This window comes from Chaetodon trifascialis, chromosome 2 (assembly GCF_039877785.1).
Source record: "Chaetodon trifascialis isolate fChaTrf1 chromosome 2, fChaTrf1.hap1, whole genome shotgun sequence".
Taxonomy (NCBI): domain Eukaryota; kingdom Metazoa; phylum Chordata; class Actinopteri; order Chaetodontiformes; family Chaetodontidae; genus Chaetodon; species Chaetodon trifascialis.
Window position 1 is genome coordinate 19,241,320 of NC_092057.1, and position 25,325 is coordinate 19,266,644.

Here is a 25,325-nt window from a genome sequence, read left to right on the forward strand (position 1 = left end):
ACAGGCAAGTAAAACAATTTGTACATGGCATTATTATAATCAGCTTCTATAGTAAACGGAGGACTAAGGCAGAAAAAGTGGATCCTGTGATGTTGGCAATGTTTTGATTGACACCTCCACTACCTTGTGTCTCTGTGGGTCATTATCATCATTTCAGAATGATGAAACAGAAACTAGGCTTGTTAGCACTTAATTATTCATTTGAATCCATAAAGGCAATCAATTAAGCTTAAGTGTGCAATAAATCTGATTAACCAGTCAGTTCCCAAAACACCATAAAATCCACGCAGGTCTTATACCCTGGTAATGAGTTTGCAAGGAGGGAGGGGGAAGGGGCTAATAAGTGAGGGTGCTCACCCACAAACACACACACACACACATTCACACAAAACCCAGTATACAAACCACTGTTGTGGTTGACGCTATTTTTTTTTGCTCTCCATGGCTGGGTGAGGGTGGGGGGTGATAATTTTAACGTATTAGCTATTGGGGATGAAAGATAAGCAGGGCTTAATGTATGCTAATATTAAGGTCTGCAGCTTGTAACAAAATAAAGCAAGGTCATCAGGAAAAGGCGCACTTGTAATTAATAGATGAATTCATTACAAAAACAATGACTCAGTTCAGAAACACTCATTAACAAGATAAGGCATTTGAAATGAAAATAGAAACGTTAATGTGTTGACAATGAGAGCTACTACACTCAACCTTGAGTTGCCATTAATGCAGCGTGCGAGCGTTTGATTGGACGAATCAGCCGGCCTCTTTTTCCGCCACCACTGTATCATTCCTCATTATTCTCTGACACACTCGCCCGCTGCCTCTCTGCTCTCCTCCCTCTGCTCCAGCCTTCTTCTATCCCTCCCTCCCTCCCTCTCTCGCTGGCCTTTACCTGCTCGATAGCCTCAGGGGAAATTACCACAGCTCAGAAACGCTGTCCTACTGCACTGCAACGCTCCACTCTGCCCTGCCTCCCTCCACCCATACAGCACACACATATGGACACGCACAAATACACACACATCCATACACTGTAGACATGCGCTCACACACAAGCGTGCATTCACACAAAAACACCCCCACATGCACACAGAGGCTGCATAACCCCTTCCCCACCCCTCGGATTGCCCCTTTACCAGCCGCTGCATAGTCTGTTTCCTCTTGCTATTGTCCTTCCCCCATAATATATTATGTATTTACAGAGGCACAGCAGAATATGGAGGATTAAAAGCAGTTTGTGACCAGGGTCTGCATTATATTTGTATGTAAGAAATGGTCCAGTAGTCTATCAGCATGTGTAACAGTAACTGCACCCATGTTTGTACGTACATGTATGCACATGTTTTTTAGTGCAGGGATGTGTCAGTGTGTCTACATATATTTCACTTCGCAGCAGCTTTAATGTGTCGGACCTCTTAGTCTTAATGAAAGTTAATGAAAAGGATCCCTCCTCCTCTTATGGACTACCATGCTTTTAGCTACTTCCAGTCTGTCTTATCGCTCATTGCAATGCTGCAGACTTTAGAGATGAGCAATGAGCAGCTCAGCAGGGTTTTTACCACTCTTCACCATTATTTAATGGATCGGCACTTCAATCACATTGCTAATCAGAGTGAGAAAAACCCACAATGAATGTTTCAGCTCAATCGCGCAGCCACGACTTGCAAATTTTGCCTTGAAGTAGCAGGACTGGGAGACTTGCTGCGCAACATTCTTCTTTTATGTGCAGTTAGGAGATGGTTTCATTTGGCTCCTTCATCTGTCAGAATTATCATCATGACGCTCCTTTTGCATATGTCAAGTCATGCCTTTGGAAATGTCACTTTGAGCGAAGCAGCCGTAGCTCGCTGTCTGCATTTTGATTACTCACATGCATAAAGTCCAGACTCTGGAGGAGGATTGTGTATTCATAATCAATACTAAAATACTGACACCCCCAACCCGTTAGTCATTCTGCATCACACAGCACACTATAAATGTCTTCTTCTAGAATGCAGTGTCTGGGGAATGAGGATTTAAAACCAAGATCTGCTTTTGTACGCACTGTTGTCATGAAATGTTTGACTACCCCTCAGATCATGTTTGTGTGGTTAATTCCACAAGATTAAATGTTAAGATGCATTTGGAGAGGGGCTTTGTATTTTAGAGAAAGGCAAAAAAAATAGACTTTGAGTACTAGAATGCATTTGATGATCCTATAAATTCAGCTGGTCTGTCATAAACTATGGAATACATTTTGACTTGTAAAGCAAAACAACAGCCTGTTGGGATCCTTTTTATGTAATTTGTCTAGTGATGCATCTGCCTTTTATGAATGTGTGTGATTATTAATGTTTCTGGATGGAGATACTTTCTCTCATGGGAAACATGTTTAAATGATAAAATGTAGCCACAGAGCACAGGCGTTAAATATGCATGTAGCCACGTAACACACATAAGCGTGTGTACTTGTGATGCGACTGTAAAACGAGTGTGCGTATGGGATGCATAAGAATCTGCGGTTTGGTGTGTGCACATGCTTGTGTGAATTTGTGCACGTGTGCGTGTGGGTCTAGCAGACTCCGGCGGCAGGCTTGAAATTAAAACCTCATGCGGAACGCGGCTCATGATTGGACTGGAATTAAAACAAAAGGCAGCAGAAGAGCGCACTGAAAAAAATGGAGAGAGGAGAGGAGAAAAAGGCGAACGGCGAGAGCAAGAGGAGGAGAAGCGTATTGTCTGAGAGGGGAAGGAGCGAGCGATCGCCTCTGCTGCAGTCCTACTGGGCTGTTTCTTATCAGGATGTCAGGCGGCTCGCTTCTGTCAGCAGTCTGCCGAAATGTGAAAGCAATTGGGGAAATTGGTGTCGTCAAAGAAGCATCTCAGAGACACCTAAAAGAATAGCCGTGATGAACTGTAGAGTGGACATGCACAAGGAAGGATGTGTGCACACTCCCTAACCCCTAACCCTGAATAACACTCCTAACATAAATACATGCGCATGCCTGCACACAGAGACACACGTACACTGTCCCTGTCCTTTTTCTTCTCACCAGCATTAACACACACGCGCACACCTAAGTAGCTCTTGCCTTTGATGGCTGAGATCATGTCAAACCACTACGGTTATTTCGCAGTTAAGTCGCAGTTGTCCTTTGTGGTCCACAGATTTCCATCTCCGTCTTTGATAGCTCATGTGAGTCTACATCAAGGACATTTAAGCTACAAGTAACGTAGGCACTTTAGCTTGCATGATGTAATAAATCAGTGAATTGATGCTTCAAGTAGGCACATTCAATTAACTCTGAGACAAAATGTTTACACAGAACACAATTCATTTAGGAGGCACGGATGAGCAGCAAATCCCTGCATGCAGTTTAATAGCCTGTGATGCACAATGAACTACATATCCCTCAAGGCGTTTCTGAAGGCATTCCTCTCTGCTCTCACCTCTCTTAACCCTGAGCATGGAACATCTGCTTTCTCCATTCAGTTGGAGCTTGCTTTTTTAATAGCTCTGGGCATCTTGCCTTGAAAAGGAGGAAAAAAAAACTTTGGCCGGGGGCCCCTGGCTTTCTCATTAGCAGTCTCTCCCAGTGATGTATATAAGCCCAGAGCTTTGCTGAGAGTTCTCAGTGGTCAGCCTTCCCCTTTGTGGACTGCGGCCTTGACCTGTTCCCACCTCACACTGTGTTTGTGTGTGTCTGTGTGGTTGTCTGTGCGAGGACCAGTCATTTCCATGAGAAAGGACAGGGGCCACATTTTCTTTGTCAGAGACGGCTGCAGACGCAGTTTAGAGGGCACAAGGGCGACCTCATCCATCATGTCGAGAACAGCCTGGAATTATCGCTTTCGCTTTTGTGGACATCGTGTTTCATGACAAAGATTATCTTGGGTAGAGAAACTTAGGGTGGGCACTTTAAGAGACATTCGAGTCTGCTAAAAAAAAGTTCATGATGCAAGTTCCAAATTACTTGAAGACTTTTATGACTCATCCATTTCTGCGCTCTTTTGCGCTATTTTGGTCACGAGTCACATGAAGAATCGTATCTTATTTTTACACCCTAAGTATTATGTAACCCTACCACTAGGAGTCAGTGGTGAAAGGTAACTACGTACATTTATTTAAGTACAACTTTGAGGTACATTTACTTGAGTATTTCCATTTTCTGCTATTTTATACTTCTATTTCGCAAGAAAATGTACATTTTACTTCACTACATTTATTAAGCAGCTGCTGTACAACTGGGTATGATCTCCTGGGAAAATTAAGGCTGACAGGCGATCCAGTCAGGCTGGCACCGTTAATAAATTAAATGAACGAACGAACTCACTCCTCTTCTCCTCATGTTTTCATCTACCCCAACGCAACCCCTACTGTACTTATTTGTTTTTGCACAAAGCAATACTCAGACTATGTTATTACTCCATATAAATTCTGACAATTTCACTTAACCTCTTTGGTGAACATGTTTCTTTCTTCTCTCTCATTTCCAAAGTGCCGATGACTGTCTTCTTCACAGAAATTTGGAAACAAATGCAGTGTGGTTTTTGGTATTTGCTGGGCTCTGAGGGTCTGGTCGTCTTTCTGACAGCGGCACTAACAATAATACCGCTTGAAAATGCTAGGGGGCGTTAAAAAGATCTGTTTCCACTTTAAAGCTGCAGTAATCTATTTATTTATTTTATTTATTTTTATTTTTTGACCAGTTGGCCCAGTGCAACAATCTATAAACACAACATTGCCTGATGCTGAAAATGATGCTGATGAGTGGCCAGAGTGAACCGAAACAATAAAGTAATTAATATTTTATGTTGACTTAAAAGATGCTAAACGACTCTGTAGAGCAGAGGGAAAGTGCAAAGTTGGATGATAATTCTGTGTATTTGTCATTACAAGCAGCACCTTTAATGTTACACACAGTTCTTTGAACCATTGTTTGAAACAGTATACTGACAGAGCAGCTTTAAGTAAAGGGTCCAAATGCTGTTGCCGCGAGCAGCAAAAGTACGTAGTATGTAATAAACAGTGATATTATAACTGTGATTGAATTGGAGTAAATGTCTGTGGTTCCTGTTTTGTTGTCTTTACAGTATCGTCCTCCAAAACCTACAACAGCATCACATTTGTTTCTTTTTTAAGCGCAGTGTTAGCTGCATGCCTCAGCAATTACCTCGGAAATGTGAGCTCGCGCCGGTCCATCCTCTGTGGCCGCTTGGAGGTTTGGAGGAGAGGCCGGGGGGCGGCCGGAGGGCGGCGGGCGGAGTTAGCGTCTGGTGTTTTGGTTGGTCGGGGGTGACGTATCTGGAGCCACTTCCTGGTCTGTCTGCTCCCTGGGAGGAGGAGAGGGAGACTGCAGTGTTGTTAGTTTGAACAAAATGGCTGCGAGAGCACTGTCAACGAGAGCTCACTGAACGCCTACCATGACTGTCCGCTCCGCCGTCTGGATCCACACAGAATGTATTTCCCCGGAGTCGTTTCTCACTTTGCATTCGCGGTAGCCAGCCCGTCGCTAGTCGTCCGGCTGGCGACCTAAACAAAAACATTTCTTTTGCACTTTAAAACAAGTTGGCTGGCTGGCTGGCCGTCGGCTTGCTCTAATACGCGAGAAGTCATCGGCGTTTTTTTCTTTTTTAACGAAAACTGCCTGATTTCTGTGATTTGCAAAACCTCGCAACGGTCGACGACCTGCAGCGCCAACCAGCGCTAACGTTAGCTTACACAGTTTAGCTGCTTTTAAAAATCGTTTTATTGGTGTTTTTTGTTTTTGTTGTTAGTGGTGCTTCGTTCCCCTCCCCGCCCCCCATTACATCGTGACGTTTTAACTAACTGTTCCTCGGCGTGTGTAATTTCACGGCATATTTTTATTTGTATTTTTTATTTTTGCTCAGATCTTAAATTACCGTACTTGCTGTGTGTGTATCTGGCTGAGAAGCCGTTGTTTACCTCGGTATCTCAAGCTGCTTCAGCAGCAGTCGACTTCTCCGCCAAGTCTGACTTCAACTGCGACTGAATCTCTGCTCCATCTCTTTACGGGTAACTTTAGAAAAAGACAACGGAGAATGCTTTTCGGCGTGTTTTTTTTCTGCCATGCACCGACTCATCACTGAAAGCTGCCCAAGCTGTGGTTAACGCAAGGTGAGTTTCAAATCAGTGCCTCTCATGTGATTAATTGATGAATGTCATTGCTGATCACTGCTTGAAAATCAAAGTCGCAGCGGTGAGAGGAAAGTGGGCAGAGGCGACTACTAAATCATCAAAAATAACTATGATCGCGCTGTTTGTCGTAGCATTTACTCAATGATGAGTATCACAATTCAGCCCAACTGCAGCTGCAGCGTTGATACTACAGCAAACCACAGATTTGAAACATCCATATCTGTGCTTATTTGTGGTGCCACAATTTAGCCTTTTCTCCAGAATATATTCTCCTTGTGTGTGCTCAGAAGTGATTTTAAAGTGAGACACAATAGTCTGCTCAGTGAGCACCCAAACACCCGAAGGGCTTTTAAGGGAGGGTGGGGGGCTGCAAAATTAGGAATCGTGTTTTATGTGATGCTGGATCGATGAGAAAACCCCACTGACTGATCAGGGCTGCTGCTGAATACGTTGCTTTAGGATAATCATAAGAGGTTGATGATTATATTTGCTGCATATATATTTGAAGGGGCACGGCATGGAAATGTTGGGAACTTTTGTGTTATATCATCGCTCTTTCATGATTGGCTGAGTGGACTGGAACACACTCTGTACATGTGAGCGTGTAATGTGATGGTTTCTGAACCCGCCTGAGAGGACTGCCTTGCCTTTTCACTGTTTTTAGTTATCAGCAGGTAATGGTGCGCCAGTAGGTTCACACAGGACCGTCTGTAGGTCGATTGTTGTCAGAGTGAAGCCTGTTATGGCAGGAAGACGGCACACTTTTGTCAGATGTTCTGTTTTGTGCCTGCACATTGCAGCTGCAGTGTTTTCTCAGTGTGACAGAGGCACGGTCTTGCATTCTGTTGGTCCGTTGTTACTCCTCTGTTGTCTGTGGTTCATTCTGGATCTATATCACACCGTGTATCTCGCACATTCCTCTACACTAATTCCAAGTACATTATTAAACATAGTCATCCTGTCTCTCTTCCCTCCTCTCCTCCACCCACCCACCCACCCCCCGGCTTGGTGAGAAAGCCAGGGATTCTGATTGAACTGTCGCCTTCCATTGCATCCCCCCCTTCTTGCATCCTGTCCCCAGGCACTGGAGTATAGCTTTTAATATCTCCTCCGCGTGTCTTAATTGAAGAACATAATTTCCCGTTCAATTTCAAACCCCCTTTTCCTTTCCCCTGCTCTGACATCTCTGTCACCACTGTCTTATCTCTATCGTCACACACCAGTGAGGTGATGAAATGAGAAATGCGCGTGAGCAGCATCGGCACCCATACATGTGTACATTTGCAGTCGGATGGGACGACTGTTGGGGCATTTATTCGCGTGTGCAGCACATGCACGTTTGCGTGTGTGCCTGTTTGTGGGTATGTCTGCGCCACGTCTTGGAATGTGAGCATGTTGTTGTCGCAGATGTTGTGTGTTTGTGTCTGAATCGGCCAGTGAATACACACGTGGGAATGCCTGTCGTTTTTGCCATGGGAGTGTGTGGCCATTTATGTCGAACCCAAAGCCCTGGCAGTTGGTTAATGCCCTGCAGTTGTTAATGAGGTCGCGAGCTGCCTCCCGCATGCCCTGGACACCCCAGCTGACTCACAGAAACACACACAGAGCCCTGTTCTTAGCCAGGGTCAAGGGTCCTCCCATATGCACGCCCTTCTTTCCAAATCGCTGGAGAGCACGCAGTAAGGGGTTGGCTGTGAAAAGATGTTGCAGGGGCCCTCTGGTGTGCATGTAAAACTAGTGAATAGGGAGAAAAGAAAGACCTAAAGCCTGGCAAGAGGAGGAAGGGAGTCTGCTAGTTTTCTTAAATACCTCACTGTTAGGCTTACCCTTCCCAGACACAGCTGCATCAGAACCATAGCTACCACTACAGTCACAGCAAGTGGCTCATCTGGAGGGCACTGGAGCACTTTGGGGGTGTGTATGGGCGTTAGGTCACCGGCATTGGGGTTTCCCTCGAGGCAAGACATGTTGTGTTAAAACGAAGAAGTCAGTCATGCTTCTGTTTTTTTTTTTTAATCTCCTTGCAAATGTTCAATCTTAGGAGTAGTAGGGAATGCACAAATTATCCTCTGGGAGTCTATGGTGAACATGGATAGTCTATCAATCTATGCCAATATCTGCAAATCTAGACACAGAAATGGCAGAACTCTAAATTATCTCAGTCTTGAGGTCTATAATTGGTTCTTTGCTGGTGGAAAAGACTCAAAGTAAGAAATTCAGTCACTCACTTGGGCTAAGACTCAATGAATTATATTACTCCTTTTGAAATTTTGGCAGCACACTAGCAGGAAACCCATAACCCAGATTGGCTCTGTATTCAACCAGGTTGTAGGCTGGAGGCATCTAGACATTGTTTTGATTAGAGTGTATTGTAACAAAGCCATGAGGGTAGACCTGGGCAGCAACTCCAACTGCAGCCCCTTATCACTGGAGGGGCAACCCAAAGCTCGCCTCCCCTCGTCTGACCTTCATCAGACAAAGCACAAACACCGGTCCAGTCGTGCTGTCATTAGCCTGCAACTGGAATGGGTCAGCTCATCCTGTGTCTCTGTATCCCTCGTACACTGTTTTGGTTTGCTTTGAATTTTTATTTCTGTACAGCGGTTATGTCTATTTGCAGAGATTCAAATAAAAAATAATAATTTCTATCCCTCATCAGACAGTTTGTGTTTGCCCTGGTTGTTCCCACTTAGTCAGGCTTTGTAAAAGTGGCTCGTGTTGTCTATCCCCTTCCCCCGTCATTGACCTTAGTCCAGGCCTGACCATGGTAGTTACTGAGCCTGTGATTATGAGGCTTTTCAAACAACTGGCACAGTCCTGACAGATAACATGCTTAGCACTGCTGCGGGGTGCTGCACCAGTAGGGAGGCGTTGAAGGTAGAATCAGCTGGATTCAACCAGAGTCTGCCAAAAGCCATTACCCTCTTCCTCTGCTCTATGGACAGCTATTCTGAAGATGAGGTGGGCAGTCTAAAGACTTGCCAGCTCGTTGTATTTTGGTGTGTCCATTGTACTAAATGAAAAGTGTTTGTCTATGTGTGTGAGAGCCAGCGAGGGGGGAGTGTTGTGTTGACTGTGGTGTTGACAGTAGTAGGGATAAATAGTTGTAGTATCCTTAGTTGGATGGACATCACCCTGAGAAAAAATAACAGTGTCAGTCTGTCATTATCACTTTCAAGTGCTCAGACTGCCTGACATTTACAGGTTGCCTGTGAGGGATGTCTCGAGTCTGTCATTTTCTGTCATGTGAAGTAATGTCTCAGGAAAAACCCGAGTTGCCATTGAGGTGACAGAGTCTTCTTGGTCTATGCAACCCAGGTCTCAACCAGGGTTCACCACAGGTCCGGCACTGATCTGCTTTGGTATGAGACAGTGATCTCATGTTATGATAGTCATAAACTTATCTTCTGGTGCCCCCGGTTGTGAATTGACATTTCCTGATTGCAAGTAAGCTGCATTCACTTTTTATGTGGTGAGACGTGTCGTTTTTCCGATGAGGGTTTCAAGTATAGTTTCAGTCCAATGTGAAGGGCAGCCACCAGATATTTGCTTGTCTTGTATCCAAAGATAGACAGTGGTTGAACTCCTGTTCATCATGTCATACACAGGGTTTTGCATGAAAGGTGTGCAGAAGAGTTATAACTGAAGAGTCCAATGGGTGTTCAGGGGGGTGGGGTGGGGGTTTAGGGCTCTTTAGAACCCCCCTATTTCTTGTCCAACTTGTGTGCTAATAGAGGGGGCAGGGGTTTAGGGGGCCCACCAGGGGTAAGCCAGGCCGGGATGGAAGCAGGGGGATGGGGAGGCGAAGCCGAAGCCGGCGAGCTGCAGCCTGTGAGTCTTGGCAGGGGTCCAGGGGAATGTTCAATGTGCAAGGTTTGGTGGGGGCCTCCTTCCCTCCCTCTGCTCCATGTCGGCTAATTGGAGAGACGTGTAGAGAAGCAGAGGGGCATCACATGGAAGCTGACAGAGAATATGCAGGACGTCCAACCTCCAGTGTTCCCTTTTTCCTGCTCCAAACCAGCAGTAGACAGACTTACCCATTATGTAAAAGGACTTGCAGCACTTCCAAAGCCCTCAGTGAAGGCTATGTAAATAGCACTAGCATGTGCTGCCTTACTCCTATGCTGGGCTTAGGCTAGCCAGCTCAGGTCATTTGCTGTGTGGACTGTTTTGTCCCCTTAATATCAACTCGAGTACCCTCAGTGAAGTTCAAGTGTTTACATTTAGTGTGTGTCTTTGTTTTGATTGGTAGGGTACACTTCTGAGAACTTGGTTTGATAGGGCAGAACTGCTGGAAATGATCAACAAAACAGTCCTTGTGATGTTTGAGTAGCGACCCAGTTGAATTACAAAGCACAATTTCTTGTGGACAGATTAAGTTTTAACAACAGAGTTTGGCATGGCCCAATTCATATTAATTAAGGCTCTGAGTATCTGAGGATACTAAAGAATTGGGACAAGTAAGCTGTTAGCCCAACACATAATATTGGACCTTTTTTACTTTGATGCTGAAATGTTTGGGTTCCTCATTACATCAGGGCAGGCTTTGTCCCCACTAGTAAGCCCAGCACTTATTTTCTATCTGTCTTTCAGTGTCTATATTATTGTTTACACAGTTGACAGCCAGGGAATTGTTGACTGAATGCCAGTTACCTTGAGGGGAGCATAACCCTTACTGATTAGATTTGTTTTTGCATGCATCATATGTGTATGTATGTGCTTTAGCTCGGCTCTTCTGATGTCGACGGTGTGATGGTGGCTGTGCAGTATTTGAAACAAATGATAAAGACCGTTCTCATGTTAGAATACACAGAAAATACAACACCTTGCAATTTGATTTATCTACAGTAAATAGCAGATTTGGATCTGCCCTGGTCTACCATGATCATGTGTATTTTTATTATGGTTGACACAATGCTCTACTTTCAAAACAGTCAATAATGTTTTCTAAGTTAAGTAAACAAGGTTGTGACAAAGGAGGCTTTTGTGTGGTGATTCACACCCAAGTAAAAATAGTGTTCATGTAATCATGCAGGTTGAGCTAGCAAACAGTGGTACGGTATTCCTCTATTAAGCCTGTTATTTTCTATATTGGGATATAATAACACAAATTGTTGTGTGTCTGACATGACTGCTCACCATGGATACAAATCATTAAATCTGAACCTTTTAACCCTCAGTTCATTTAATTGTTAGTAAGTCTCACCAGTGATGGAGCCTAAAGCCTGAGTATTGTTGTTTTGGTTAGTTGCAGTCTGATTTACTGAAGGCTGAAGAGTGACCAGAGCTATGTTTGAAGTGTCCCAAAGTACAGGTTGAATTGCCAACAGTCAGCCAATCAGAAACAAATGCCTTCTGTATCCGTGGCATAAAGCTTAATTAAAGAATGTGGGTCTACTTTTAGAGGTGTTCAGTTTTGGCCTTTGGTGAAAAAAATTCAAGGCACTTCTACTTAAGGTCAATCATGAGAGGTCAGTCATTGCATTAATGCTAATAGCACTGCTTAACTGTACGGACCTTTGGGCAGGGATTCACCCCACAGCCTCTCAGCTGCAAGGCAGGCACACAGATTAAAACAAATATTCAAAATGTGCAGGCACATGCAGAAAATGCACGCCTGCATATTCTCATAAACACAAAGCAGTCATAAGAAAAGACAAATGTATACACCAACACACTCAGTTTGACAGCTTCTTCTTGAATTCAGTAAGCTTCGGCTGTGGCACTGGCAGGGAGCAGGCCTGCTTGGTTTTGTGCATTGTGCTGTTTTCCTATTTAATGAGCTGCCATCGTGTAAAAGTTTCACATTGACTTGGCAGAGGAAGCAGCCAAGACACTGAGAGCTAATTTTCTGGATGCAAACCTCAAAGCTGTTATTTATGGCGCAGGTCTGACTCTCCCGCTTTCTGATTCTTTGACTCTCTCCATCTCGCGTCCCCCTTCATTGCCGCTCTCCACCCACCCATTCACCTTCAGTTGGTCCCCCCTCTACCAATTCCAACGACCAAGAATACTTCTGCCACAGCTCATTGAGCAAGCCCGGTCTCATAGCAATAAAGCGTGCTGTATATTTTCACAAGCCACTCACTCCACCTGCTGAAAGCAACACTGGTATGCACAGAATGCTTACAAACCATGCGGCCAGTGAGACTGTTAGTGTGACTGTGGCATGGAAACACCCACCAACAACAACATTGCTATTACCACCTATCAGCTGTGGAATTTACAGGCTTGTTTTCCCCACGCCGTTCAGGTCGAGTAAACACAAATGCACACCCCCAGATATTTGTGGAGAGCAGTTGGTCTGTAGCGGCGGCAGCAGCAGCAGGTAAGGGCTGTCCATGATTATGTTGCCTGTAATAAGGCTCAGGAGAGCTCTGTGGCTTCTCTCATGCCACAGGAATGGGTGGCTGGCTGAATGGTAATATTGGTGGAGAGGGGATTTACCACATTCTGTGGCCATGGCCTGACCATATCACTTTTTTTGCTGAGAGAGGAAAGTCTCCTCCTCCTCCTCCTCCTTCTTCTTCTTCTCCTTCTTCTTCCTCTCCCCCTCCTTGGTGTTGTGTCTGCGGTTGATCCAACAGCCGTTCAGAACACGTGAAGCTGCATGTTTTCCTTGCAGCTCTTTCCCTTTTCGAGTTTCTCTTAGTTTTGGTGTCTCTCTTCCTTTGTCTTCCCCGGTCTTAATGTTAGCGCAGTTCTTTTCTATTCCCTTTCCCCTCATTCTTTCACCCTTGCATGGTCCCCCCCCACCCCACCCCTCGTTTTTCTCTAGATACTAGCGATCAAGGTGCATGGATATTTCAGTGCCTCGTTCTCGCCCGTCTCCCTGTCTCTCCTTGTCTGCCAACCTCAATAGTGCTCCGTTCAGTTTTTTTTTTTCAAACTCCTCCGTACCTCCAGTGAGGATTCTTTCTGTCTTTTCCCTCTTCCAGCACTCTCCTTACCCTCCATACCCTGTCTGGTTCTCCGGCGGCTGTCGTTCTTAATTGGTGTTTCTCTGCGCCTGCTTTCATCCTCCGCTTGTTTCTTCCCTTCCTCTCACTCATCCCCAACCCCTCCTACCCTCACCTCTCCTTCTCCTCCTCCCACCTCCCTCTCCTCTTCATCCCTCGTGGAAAAAGACAGGCATCAGACAGACTGCCTCCTGCCTGTGCACATCAAGCACACCGAAACGCGCTTTCCCTGTGTGTTTCTGTGTGGCTGGATTTGCGTGTATTTCTCACCCCTTCATTCCTGTACGGTGTGTTCTTGTTGTCATGCCTCTTTCTCTGTAGCTTAGCCCCATAGTCCCAGGATATGGAACAGTTTTATGCTGCACTGGAAAAGAGGATACTGCCTCACTATGCAATTTCTTCACAATATCCCAGCGGCCCCAGTTTGCTGAGACTTGGGATGTTTTCCGACTCAACTCTGTATTCTTAAGAAAAGCCACTGAGTCAATGTAGGAACACTTGACAGGTCAGGACTTAAAATAGAAAAAGGATGAAAAAGTTTGGCCCTCGTATGTTGTATTTCCTGTAGAATTGCATGTATGGTGTCGTACAAGGAGCTGGATGAGAACATGAATATACTTTTTTTTAAAATAAATGTCTTTGCATCCATGCATCAAAGGCAGTTTACAGCTTTGCCTAGCTTGGCTAGAGCTGGGAGGAACAGCTAGCCTAGCCCTTCCATCCCAACAGCTCAAAGCTATTTTCATGTTATATGTTTGTATTCAGTACATGCAGAGAAAGAAAGTGAGACATTGTGTTTAAAGAAGCTGTTAGCTTGCACATTGAAGCTAATTTTTGACAGTTAGACTGAAAGCATCTGCCAGCTTTCCAGACACAGGGCCCGATGAACTGCGTTTTATTTTTTATGTTTACATTTTTCTGAATTTGTGTTTTCAGTTTATGCGTATTTTGACATCAGAAACTATGTTTAGTCATATGGCGGATTAATGATATTAGAATAAAAGTAAAAATTCTAAATGTAATGAATACCATTGAATTTGATGTAACAGCTGGAACATACTGGTTAAGTGGATCTGACCGAGATGACTGTCACATTCTGGCAATGTGCCTCCTCGTTTACAATGCTAGATCGGAAAAGGACATAGCTTTTACATTTTTTTCTAACAGAATATCTGACTCTGTGTATACAGCCACAGTCTTCAGCAAACTCGATTCTTGCATCTACCGATGTGGTTGCACCTCTGAGAGTTTGTGGAAGGGATGAGCTCTTAATGCAAAACTTCTACTGTGTGTGTGTCTGCTAATGTCCGTAATGTTCTGTATTTTAGAGTTCGTTCTGTTTTTCTGATTAAATTCTGTAATTTTGATGTTTTCTGCGTCGCGGCAAACATCGGGCCCTACATTTGTGACTTTGGACAATACACAGCTGCCATTTGGACATACTGGTGAAGGGTTTACTAGCTAGCTTTGCATCAGCTGGGAAGCATGTTATTTTCACTTTTTATGGAGGCTAGCCACTGGCCATAGTTTCAAAGGGCAGGAGTTAAATGATTTCTGGCTACAGTCTCTTGGCTAAGGTGATCTAAGCCCCTTTAATGTAAAAGAAGACTGAATGACACACTGTGGCCGTGTAGGTCAGTAACCTCAAAACAGGACACATTTTGCCTAATTGCAGTGTCATACTGTCAGCAAGGGTAAACTCGATGCTGGAAGGCAGAACAGAGACACTCCACAGTCAGTGCTGGGGAGATGCTAGTGTCAGCAGTTCTGAGTGAGAGGAGAGAGACAAGGAGAGGCAGGTAAGTATATATGTGAGAGCAAAGGAGGTCAGGAGGGAAGCTAACTTTGCCGTCGACCTCGTCAGCTCGAAAAAAATAACAGTCCGGTCTCTCACATTTCACATATCAACTGCTTTTTCTACCAGACTGCCTCCAACATTACACTAATTTAAAGGAAACAACAGACTGGCTGTAAGCTTCCTATGGTGTAATGACACAAAATTAGATTTGTGCCCCTGCTTGGATTAACCCAGCCCTGATTTCTTGTGGATGTCTGTGACAGCAGCAGTAGTAACTAGACAGGGTGGTTCCACTATCATATGGCGGGTAAAGGGTGAGGCTTTGTACTTAGCAAGTGATAAAGAAAGAAAAATCTAGCACTCAGAGTTAATGGAGGAGTCAGTTTCTTCCCCCTTATATTCCCCATACCTTTCTCCGTGTGCATGCTGTCACTGTTTCCTGCCCAAACTCTACTTTTTAGTGCTGAATGGGTTTAGGAAGAGGTTCATTGCAGATACTAGCTGTGTTAGCATCATGCTAAGTGGCTGGGGAGAGGTTTTATGGGCTCAAATACTGGACACATTGGCACATATGATATACATTGTACATGATTATATGAATGCACCACACAAATACACATACATACATAAGTTGAGGTCCTGTTTATTACCCGAGGGCTGCTTTCCCCTTAGCTGCTGAGATAGCACAATGACACACACACATACTCCTCAGCATGAAAAATAGGACTGTGTGAAAGCAAGAGAGAGCGAGGTAGAAAAGAGACCGCAGTAGGGAGCAATGAAAGGAGGAAGAGGGAATGAGGAAGAGAGAATCGAGGTAGGGAGAAAACAGTAATGTAGGGATATCTCCTTTCTTTCATTTTACCCTGCTGCCATGGCCTCTAGTCTGGCAGTCTTCCCCAGGGTTTGGCTCGAAACTCACTGTTGACAACAGTGTTCAGTGCCTCTCATACACCATCTCTCTCTCTCTCTCTCTCTCTCTCTCTCTCTCTCTCTTTGCCCAGCTGTATGTCTGTCTAACCCATGTCTACTCTCTCTCTTTCTTTCCCTTACTGCCTCAGAGATATTACCACAGCATCAGACAGTCTTTGTGAGGCCTCTCCTGTCTTTCTGATTGACAGCTCCATCCCCCTGCCAGTGGGCAGCACAGTGGGAGGGAGGCCTTTCGTTAATCTTCTGTTATGAGTGTTATGATTCATTCATACATTCAGATTTTGATTCATATCCATGCCCCGTGTAGGCACATGTTGTATTTTGTGTTTAGTTTCCTTGTCAGCTAATGGGTGTTAACTAATGAACTTCATTATCAAATTTTTATTCAATCAATCAAATCAATTTTTTCTGAGCCCAAGGCGGATACCTTGAATTATCTTGTTTTGTCTGATCAACAATCTAAAATCCAAAGATATAATATTAAAAGCAGCACATTTGGATGTCATCATTTAGCTATTACTGTACTCTCTACAGAGCCTGATGTTATAAGGCAAGATGATCAACTAACAACTGACAAACAGGACTGTGTAAAACAAATTTCATTGTCAGGAGTGTCACACACACATTAGAAGCTAGAATACAGTCGTGCCCTTCCGGTTCATGAGGATGGCACACATCACGAAGGCTTCTTGTACAACACAGGTATGTGCGTGTGTACATACACTCTTTGGGATGAACAGCAAATAGAATTAGGCCATCGCTTTAGACATGAAGATGGTTCATTGTATTAGTACATTTTAGAGGGTTGTATCATTGAATTGACATGGTGCTGTAATACAGTTGAGTGTCCATTGCCCTTAGTGAAGACTAAACAAACACACACACACACACTTTCAGTCCCTATGGCTCACTTCATGCCTCTAATAGTTTCCAGGAGCTGTCACTAATGCTGAGCCAAAGGAAATACAGGCTAAACTGAAGCACATAGTTTCCCTGGCCCTTGGGCTAGCTATCTGGCTGGCTTGACTCTCGCCCACTGGAAACAGATCTTTGTAAAAAGGCTTTGTATCCCATTCTGTAAGTGTGTTGGCCTTTACGTTGACTTCCTCTCAGTCCTTTTCCCTTGCCTTTTTATTTTCTCGCCATTTCCTGCTGTCTTTAAACTAGCCCTTTCACACTGGCTTTCACTCTTACTGTTCACTCTCTCTCTCTCTCTCTCCCGCTGTCTTTGTCTCTCTCTAACTCATGCCCCCCCCCTCCCATTCTGTCTTTTCTTTTCCAGTTTTGACCATGAGGGAAAATGTTCCTCTGAACTCTCGGACATGATTTTTGTATGAACTGATGATTGTAGATGGAAAAGTTTTTCCAGACACTGAGAGCTCTTTGGCTCCGACTTACATACACATGGATCAAAAGGAATGGATTGAGAGTGTGTATGTGAAGAGTGCATGTGTGTGTGTGTATGGGTGTTTTTGCAAACACGACTGCACTTTTCTGTGGACTATGAATTTTTTATTTTATTTTCAATAATGAGGAATGTGTTACGTGATGGCCACTTAAGGCATTGGAGCTGGATCCCAGCCTTTCTGCTTCATGTATCACTCATTACTGTTTGCCTTTTTTTGTTGGACAGCTGAGAGAAGCTAGCAACAGAAGAAAGAGAACCATTTGATGGAAGAAAAGAAAAAGAAAAAACAAGAAGAAAAGACCAAGACGGACATCGCTCAGAAAAAGGTGAAGATGAAAATGATGCACGTGTACACAACACATGTGTAAGAGAAGCTGTGCGTATCCATTTTGAGTCTATTAATAGGCACTGAATTTGGCTCTGGATGAGTGTGAGTGATACAGTAAAACTCCACATTGATTGATTTGAAAACTTCCAGCAAACCAACAACATATGACTTCTTTTTTCAGAGCCTATGAATGGTTTTAAAAGATTGCATGACATTACTCAGGAACAGCCAGGCTCTTTCCTGTTGATTAGAGTTCTGGGTTTTGTCTCAGCACTTGTGACTTATTTACAGCTTTGAATGATTATCAGGTGTTACCCTCACAGTATGAAATTCCTAAGTCCGATTTTCTCTCTTTCCCTGCAGGCTGTTGATCAGAAACCCAAAGGTGAGTGTCATGATCAAGTGAATTGCACCCTCTCATCTGCCTCATTTTCTAAAAATGCATTCCAACCACTGATTACACATTAAGCAGCTCTGATTAGCACACACTGACCCGTAAAGGTACACACGCATGCACGCACACGCACGCACACACACACACACACACACACACACACACACACACACACACACACACACACACACACACACACAGATATTATACACGCATTATATACTCGTAGCATTCAGCGCTCTTGTACCCAGATGGACACAAACTGTTTGCACATGCATGCACAATTGTGCCATTTGACTCTCTGTTTCTCAGGCACACACATGTACGCGCACACACACACACACACACACACACACACACACACACACACACACACACACACACACACACACACACATAAACACACACACTGCAGAATGAATACAGTGGAGTCTAATGCAGAGTGATGCAGAATGACACCCAGTGCGCCCGCAGCACCAGGCAGTGAAGCGTGAGGGCACCCAGACTGCACACTGAGTGTGGTGTGGGTGGGGGGATGGGGGTGGCTGAAATGCAGAGAGAGAGAGAGAGAGAGAGAGAGAGAGTAGCATTGAAAGAACGGTGTCCTCACTTGCCCTTGGTGTTCCCTTTAGATGCTAAAACAGATTTCTCTGTGTATTCGTCTAAAATTAGCTTTAGTTTTCTTTGAAATGTTTACAAAATACCATTAGTTGTCATAGTAACTGGCTTGTGCTTTAATTATTTGTGAGTTGTAGAGATGAGACATTCATAAACGGCAGCCTAATCATTTGATTTGTATACTTTTTGCTTTATGAATAGACTTAGAATTCAGAGTAGCATTTCGTGGCAGGACTTCAGGAGTTAAAATGCGCAGTAATTAATTCAAGTGAATGGAGGGGAGTGTGGTTGAGTGATCCTGATCCTGAGCACATATACCGTATCTTTTAGACTCTTTCCTGTTCGCCTGTATTGTGTCTCTGCTTTTCGACCTGAATTTTCACGCTTCATGGCCACGGCTAATTATTCTGCACAGCAGCCTGCTTTGTTGTCTTTTCACCACCACGCCACTGTGGTGTGATTCCTGGATTTACAGTTGGAGATGATGTAATTAATGCAAAATGCTTGAAACAGGTTTCATTATTGCCTAATCTGGCACAGAATTTGAGCGCCGTGGCTACCTTTTAAATCCTCCTCATGTCTATTAGCGCCTATCCTCCCCCAGTCTGGACTGCAGCTTGGCCATCTGGGTGTAACTGTTGGGCTTCGACAAAGGTCACCGCAGCTTGCCTTGAACTATGAACCTGTCTATTTAATTACCCTCCCTGTGTTTCGCTGCCCTGACCGTGAGCTGTGAGCTTATTAACCAAGTTTCAAAGCCTCTGCACAAAGCTAGCTGCTACTGATTTGAATAAGCATTAATGTCACTGTTCTCGCGCTTGAGTGGACATACTTTTCTCAGAGAAAATAAATGATACTTCTCCGTGCTTTATTATGATTCAGTCCAGGATTTGTACGATATCTGTGTCTAAAGTGCTCTGACAAAGGGTCCTTGTCACAAACGGTGTTTAGAGAGCAGTAATTAGGAGAGAAACAGATTTAATAATGTGCAGCGGCTTTTTAAAATGTATTTACAAAGGGGAGAGTCGCTGAGCATGAGTGCTCTTTTCCAGAGCCCGGCGTCACACTCACATAGTTTACATTCACACCTGGAGGCTGCCTTTACAACCGTAATCTTATTTGTTGGACACTGAACGGCTCTACTCGAGCAGCTGGGGTTTAAATGCCTTGCTCAACAGCATGTTAGTGGTGATAATGAGGCAGGCAACGTTGGCATGCAGCACTGTTTCTGTGTATGTTTCTGTATGAGTATCCACATATACCTTGCAGGTAAATATTTAGTTATAACTACAGCACAGTCAAAGAGATTGTTAGCTCTGTCCTGCAGCAATGAAATGAAACAACTTTGAATTTAAAGCGCAGACCTTCAGCTTTAATTCAGGCTTTTTATATTGACAGTAGACACTCAGTTTGGGGTTGTGGCCACATTTAAACATTGTCCTCCAGTTTTGGTGGATGGAAAGTCATTGGACAACAAGTTACATACATCAGCAGATGCCTGGTGTCTTCCCCGGTGAAGCTCTGACAGGCCTGTGCTGCTGCTGCTGCTGCTGCTGCTGCTATGTTGCTTGTTTCACGCGGCCCGTTATTTGGGTGGAGGCAGTATACAGTATATAAAGATAATATTTGCATATTGATTGTTTAATTTCAAATCCAGTGCGCTGGATTAAAGCCAAAACAATGAAAAGTGTGTGGCAGCCCTCATACTTTCTGACAACAGTGTATGAGAGCTGTATCAAGTGTTATTTTGAGGAGCGGCGAAGGAAATACTAGGAGTCAGAGGGGAAGTATTGAAAACTCTGCCTTTGAGAGAGGCCCATGGACAGGGGGACAGCTAAGATGGAGACGGAGGGAGGGGAAAAGAAAGGAGAAGAAGTGTAACAGGGCGGTCTAGGGCCAGATAAAAGTAAAAATGAAGGAAGGAAAGGGAGGAAAGAAAGTAATGAAGCAGTGAGTGCTTTAGACGAGTGCCAAAAATGACCGTTGGGAGTCAATGACAGTGCTAATATAGAAGAGGACTAATGACATGGACATTTATTTTACGGTATGTTTGATGAGAGATGGAGAGAGAAAGCGACGTAAAATGAGAAACTGATTGTGTGTATGTAGTGGGTACTCATGCAGACGGAAAGATAAAGAAAGAGAGGAGAAAGAGGGCCCGTTTGAAGACTAATCATTCAGCGAGCCATCAGGACCTTTGTGAGTTTGCTCATAACCTCCCATCTGCAATATGTCTTTAAAGGAAGGCGGCATCAACTGGAAGGAGTTGAGTTTTAATGCATGACACTAAATAATAGAGGTGTGTGTGTGTGTGTGTGTGTGTGTGTGTGTGTGTGTGTGTGTGTGTGTGTGTGTGTGCGTGTGCGTGTGTGGGTATGTGTGGGAGGGGAGAAAATCAGTATGCAGTCGTGATTTGTGCCTTTCCATCCATATCAGTGAATTCTGCCTTCCTTATACACTCTCAGAAATTCATAGACACATACACATGCACACCACCTCCCCCCATCCTCCGTGTGTTTTTCTGCTTTCCTCTCTGCAGGCCTCCTCGGTCTCAGGCATTTCAATTTGTTTGCGGTAATCGATCTCGGCCTGGCGTGTTCATATGTATGAAAATGAGATAAAGCTTCGGCGCAGAGGAATTAACTTCTCTGCCCCCCATTAGGCATGGAGCTTCACCGAACGTAGGGTTCCAGGAGGCAGCGTCCCACTGCCCCAACCCACCTCCCCCCGCACGCACATACAGGCTGGACCTCTGATGCAGGCCCTCCCTCCTATTCCCCATTACCTCAGAGGGGTGCTGATTATTCACCCTCAGCACACATGCAGCTTTGCCACAATCTCTGCCACCACTGCAATCACAGTCAGTCAGTTTGTCTGCTACACGTATGACCAGCCTTGACAAAAGCATGCACATGCCAAGATGCACACACAGACACACACACAACTGCAATACAGCAAAGGCAATAATATACTCGCCGATATATTAGACATGGTGCTTCTTGGTATGCCTGTACAAACACACACACACACACAAATATTATTGAAGTTATGAGAAAACACCGCCAAGCAGGAAGTTACACGAGTGCAATTCATGACACAGGTGGCTACACGCAGGCTCAGAAAGCCACAGTAATACTGCATCTGTCGCATTCCCACACCCTGATAATCAGAAAGTCTGCAATCTCCATTTTTGCTGCTCACACACTTTTCACTGCTGAAAGGTTAGAGAACAAACATAATGCCTGTCACCACCTCATCTCTCACTTTCCTCCTCGCCCACGCCGCGTCTTCCACTGGTTTTCATTTCACCCTCGACGTGCTCGCCTCAAGACCACATATGAGGGGAAACATATTTACACGGTGTCGCCACAGTGATAACAGCATTATATTTTTCAAAGTGGCAAGAGACGCACATGAACCCGTGTGTGCGGCGTATAATTCCGCATTGGATTTATTTGCAATTTCACATGCTATTAATTGCGTCAAACACTTTTGAAAGGGAATTTCATGAATCGCAATCTAATTAGGGGCTAATTTACTTCAGCATTTGGCCTGCTTTTCTCTTCTGTTAACCACATTTATAAACACTCAATGAATTATAGTAAATAGCTTGTGAATTACGTCCTGTGGATTTATGACTGCCAAGCATAATTGTTTTTCCTCTACCCCCGCCTCCCCGTGTGCTCACCCCGCATGCATGTCAAGTGCTGGAGGAGAGTGAGGGATGGCGGGAGAGACAGGGGGCACAGAGAAAGGAAACGAGGGCGCACGAACTCAAACAGTGCCTTTCCTCTCTGTGTATTCATGTTGTATGATCACTCACAAGCTGCTGACAACAGAGCCCATTCGGTGCCTCTTGCCCCTCCCCCATCATCTCTCCCTCCCCCCAACAGTGAGCCGCTTCATGTCAAATATCAGGCAGATTAATAGGATGTAGCTCAACTGATGTGAATGACAGTTCCGCCTGTGCTTTGAGGCCAAGGTGTTCGCCTGTATATGCTTCTGTAAGGTTCAAAGGCGTCTTGAGATCATTTTTGACGTTGTGTGAGGCTATAATGCTGTGGAATATTAGTCATAGTATCTAAGACCAATCTGTTAAAGAGAAATTCACATTGGGACCACAAATGAGTGATTCTCCAACTGCTTACCGCATCCCTGGTGTGACCCTGGGGCTCTGACTGTGGGAGAGCACATTTCTGTTTGGGCTGTGAGCCTTAAAAAGTTTCAGTTACCTTGCATCATGCTACTTATCTATCAAATTCAAAAGACGTGTATCCTCAGGCAGCTGTTGCCCTCAGGCTCTGACCTCAGATGGGGGTGTGGTATGAGCCTGTTAAAGCTCTTTACTCACAGGGTGACTTAGCTACTATTAGGGCTAAAATGGCAAAAAGGGGTTTCTTGGGTGAACTAATGTGAACTGGCCAGAGAGGCACCGCTCAGATGAACAACCAGGACTTGCGAGAGAGACCTTGGCATAGGGAGGGGGTGGGGGGCACTAATTAGAGAGAGAGGGTGGAAGAGGCGTGCTATGGGAAGAGGTCATAGGAGGCACAGGGGGTCACAAGAAGCAAATGGAGGTGCGTTAAGCAACTGTCAGTCTCTATAGCAACAGCCCGTTATAGGAAGGGTGAGGGGTGAGAAATTTTGCCTTTACTTTGTCTGTGAGTGAGGGTGTTTGTGTTTTTCCCCACTAATACTGACAGATGGGATCTCATGGAGACAAACCCACTTGACCCTCCCTTGTGTGCAGAAACACATGCAGACATTTGCCTCCTGTGACTTAAAGGCCCTCTTGGTGACTCTGTCAAAACAACATGCTCCTGTAGCTCCAACGTCAGTCACTTTAGATATTTATTACCGTCGCAACATGCTTCAAATTCCCTTTTATTTGACATGTTTTCCAGTCGTGTTCCACGGTGACACACTATATAATGGTGTGGCATTTCAATCCAGAAGGGGTGAGCGTCTCTGTCCTCCATTAAAATGAATGTTTATTCATTTTGAATTTCTAGTCACCACGATTTGCTGACTGTGCGTGTGCCCTTCATGCACCTGGCTTACCCATCTGTTTCTGCCTCTGCCTCCATATTGTTATGATCCTGTTTCTTGGACAAACTGAGTTTACCTTGTTTGTCATGCATGCTTCTTTTCTTTGGCTTGTTTTCATCAACTCAAAGAAAACCTTGATGCACACACTGATACACCTTTTATGAAAGCGCTTGAAAAGCAGCATGTATAAGATGATTGTACACAGATGTAAACCCAGTCTAAAACATGTTGTGTTTTTCTTACCTCCCCTTCCTCTTTGCTCTTATTGGATTAAGAAATGCACCATTGTGTAGCGCGTACAGGCCTGTGTGTTGTGTCCATCCCTCCCCCTTCTATAAACATGGCTGCATAATAAAGTGGCTCTGCAGACAATAGACACAAGCGATGTGGGAACCTGCGCTGCCTGGCACTTGACTCAGGGAGCCAATCACAGTTGTTCTTTATAATACTAGACACCCTACCTTCTTGCCCATTATGCCTAGTTCACATACTCTCGAATCTATATCTGATTCTTTCATGTATTTCCCTTTTCCTTGCATATTTCTTCCCCCCATCTAACTGTGCTCACTTGCTCTCTATTCTTAAGCCAGTGCTCTTTCTCTCACTCGCTCTCATTGTGTGTAATTAACCATTTGGTGTGAAGAAGGGCTGTAATTAAAAGTTTGGTGCGAGGTTGCAGAGAGCGCCTCAGCTGGAGGGTTTAATGGAATTTACAGTGCTCTTTGATATAAATGCTTATTTAATTGGCCTTCCTTTTTGGCTTCAATTAGAGGTACTATAGGCACCACAGCATAAAAGTCTAACTTTGGTTTTCACCAAACAATTCTCACTTGCTCCGCGGTAATTTAAACATTTCTGCATTTACCTCTACAGATGAGCCAGTTTATTCCCTGTCTGTTTGCATCATATCTTGGTTTCTTGTCAAGATGGTGTCTAAAATTTACCATTGTCTAATGTGATGGGACAGATATCTGTAGTAGTCAGTGGATCCGGTTTTCTGTCTCCATCCTTTTGTCGTCAGAGCAGAGCATGATTACTAATCATTAAAGTGAGCCCTTGATGTCTCAGGCAGCACTCGGTCAAAATGTCAGTTTGTAGATTTCTTGAAAAGCTTCATGTGAGTAGATATTTTTAGGATATGTTTGATATTAGAAGCTGTCAATTAATAGTCAGGGACAGAAACTTACACCTACAGCGAGGACTTAATAAGCAGAGAAACCCTGTTTCTGCAAAGCTGTTAGTCATTCAGTTGACTTCAAATGCAATAAGCTTGGAACCTCTCTAATTTACTGTGTGCTTTTCACTGCCTTTCACTGGCAGGGAGCGTAACCAGCGCACTCCTCACTCTCCTCATTTAATCTTTTACAGACACACTCTCATCTAAGGGATTTCCCCACTTTTCTCCATTTTTTTTCCCTTGGTAGTCTTTTCCTATAAAGCCCACCCCCACCTCTTCAGAAGCACTTACCCATCCATCATGGATTAAGAAAAGCTTTTTCTCTCTTCAAAATACAAGACGTGTCACAGTAAATGTATTTATGTTTGTTCAGGCCAGAGGGAAGCTCACACATATATTCTGCTCAGCTCTTACACGTTCATACTGCCATTTTTGCAGTCGCATTTGCGTGTGTATGTCTGCATACACACACACACACACACACACACACACGTACCTTCCCTCTCAGATTCTCACTGATAT

At 44.4% G+C, this 25,325-nt stretch overlaps 1 protein-coding gene across 2 annotated transcripts in view; it reads left to right on the forward strand.

Moving 5' to 3' along the window:
* The first annotated feature begins 5,346 nt into the window (after positions 1 to 5,346).
* tnrc6c2 (trinucleotide repeat containing adaptor 6C2) overlaps positions 5,347 to 25,325 on the forward strand; it is a 48,941-nt gene continuing 28,962 nt past the window's right edge. For both annotated transcript variants that reach the window (XM_070970937.1, XM_070970946.1), the window contains exons 1-3: positions 5,347 to 6,118; positions 17,463 to 17,563; positions 17,929 to 17,950. In XM_070970937.1, the coding sequence (XP_070827038.1) occupies positions 17,501 to 17,563; positions 17,929 to 17,950 (85 nt within the window). In that variant the 5' untranslated portion in view covers positions 5,347 to 6,118; positions 17,463 to 17,500. The remainder of the gene's footprint in view (positions 6,119 to 17,462; positions 17,564 to 17,928; positions 17,951 to 25,325) is intronic.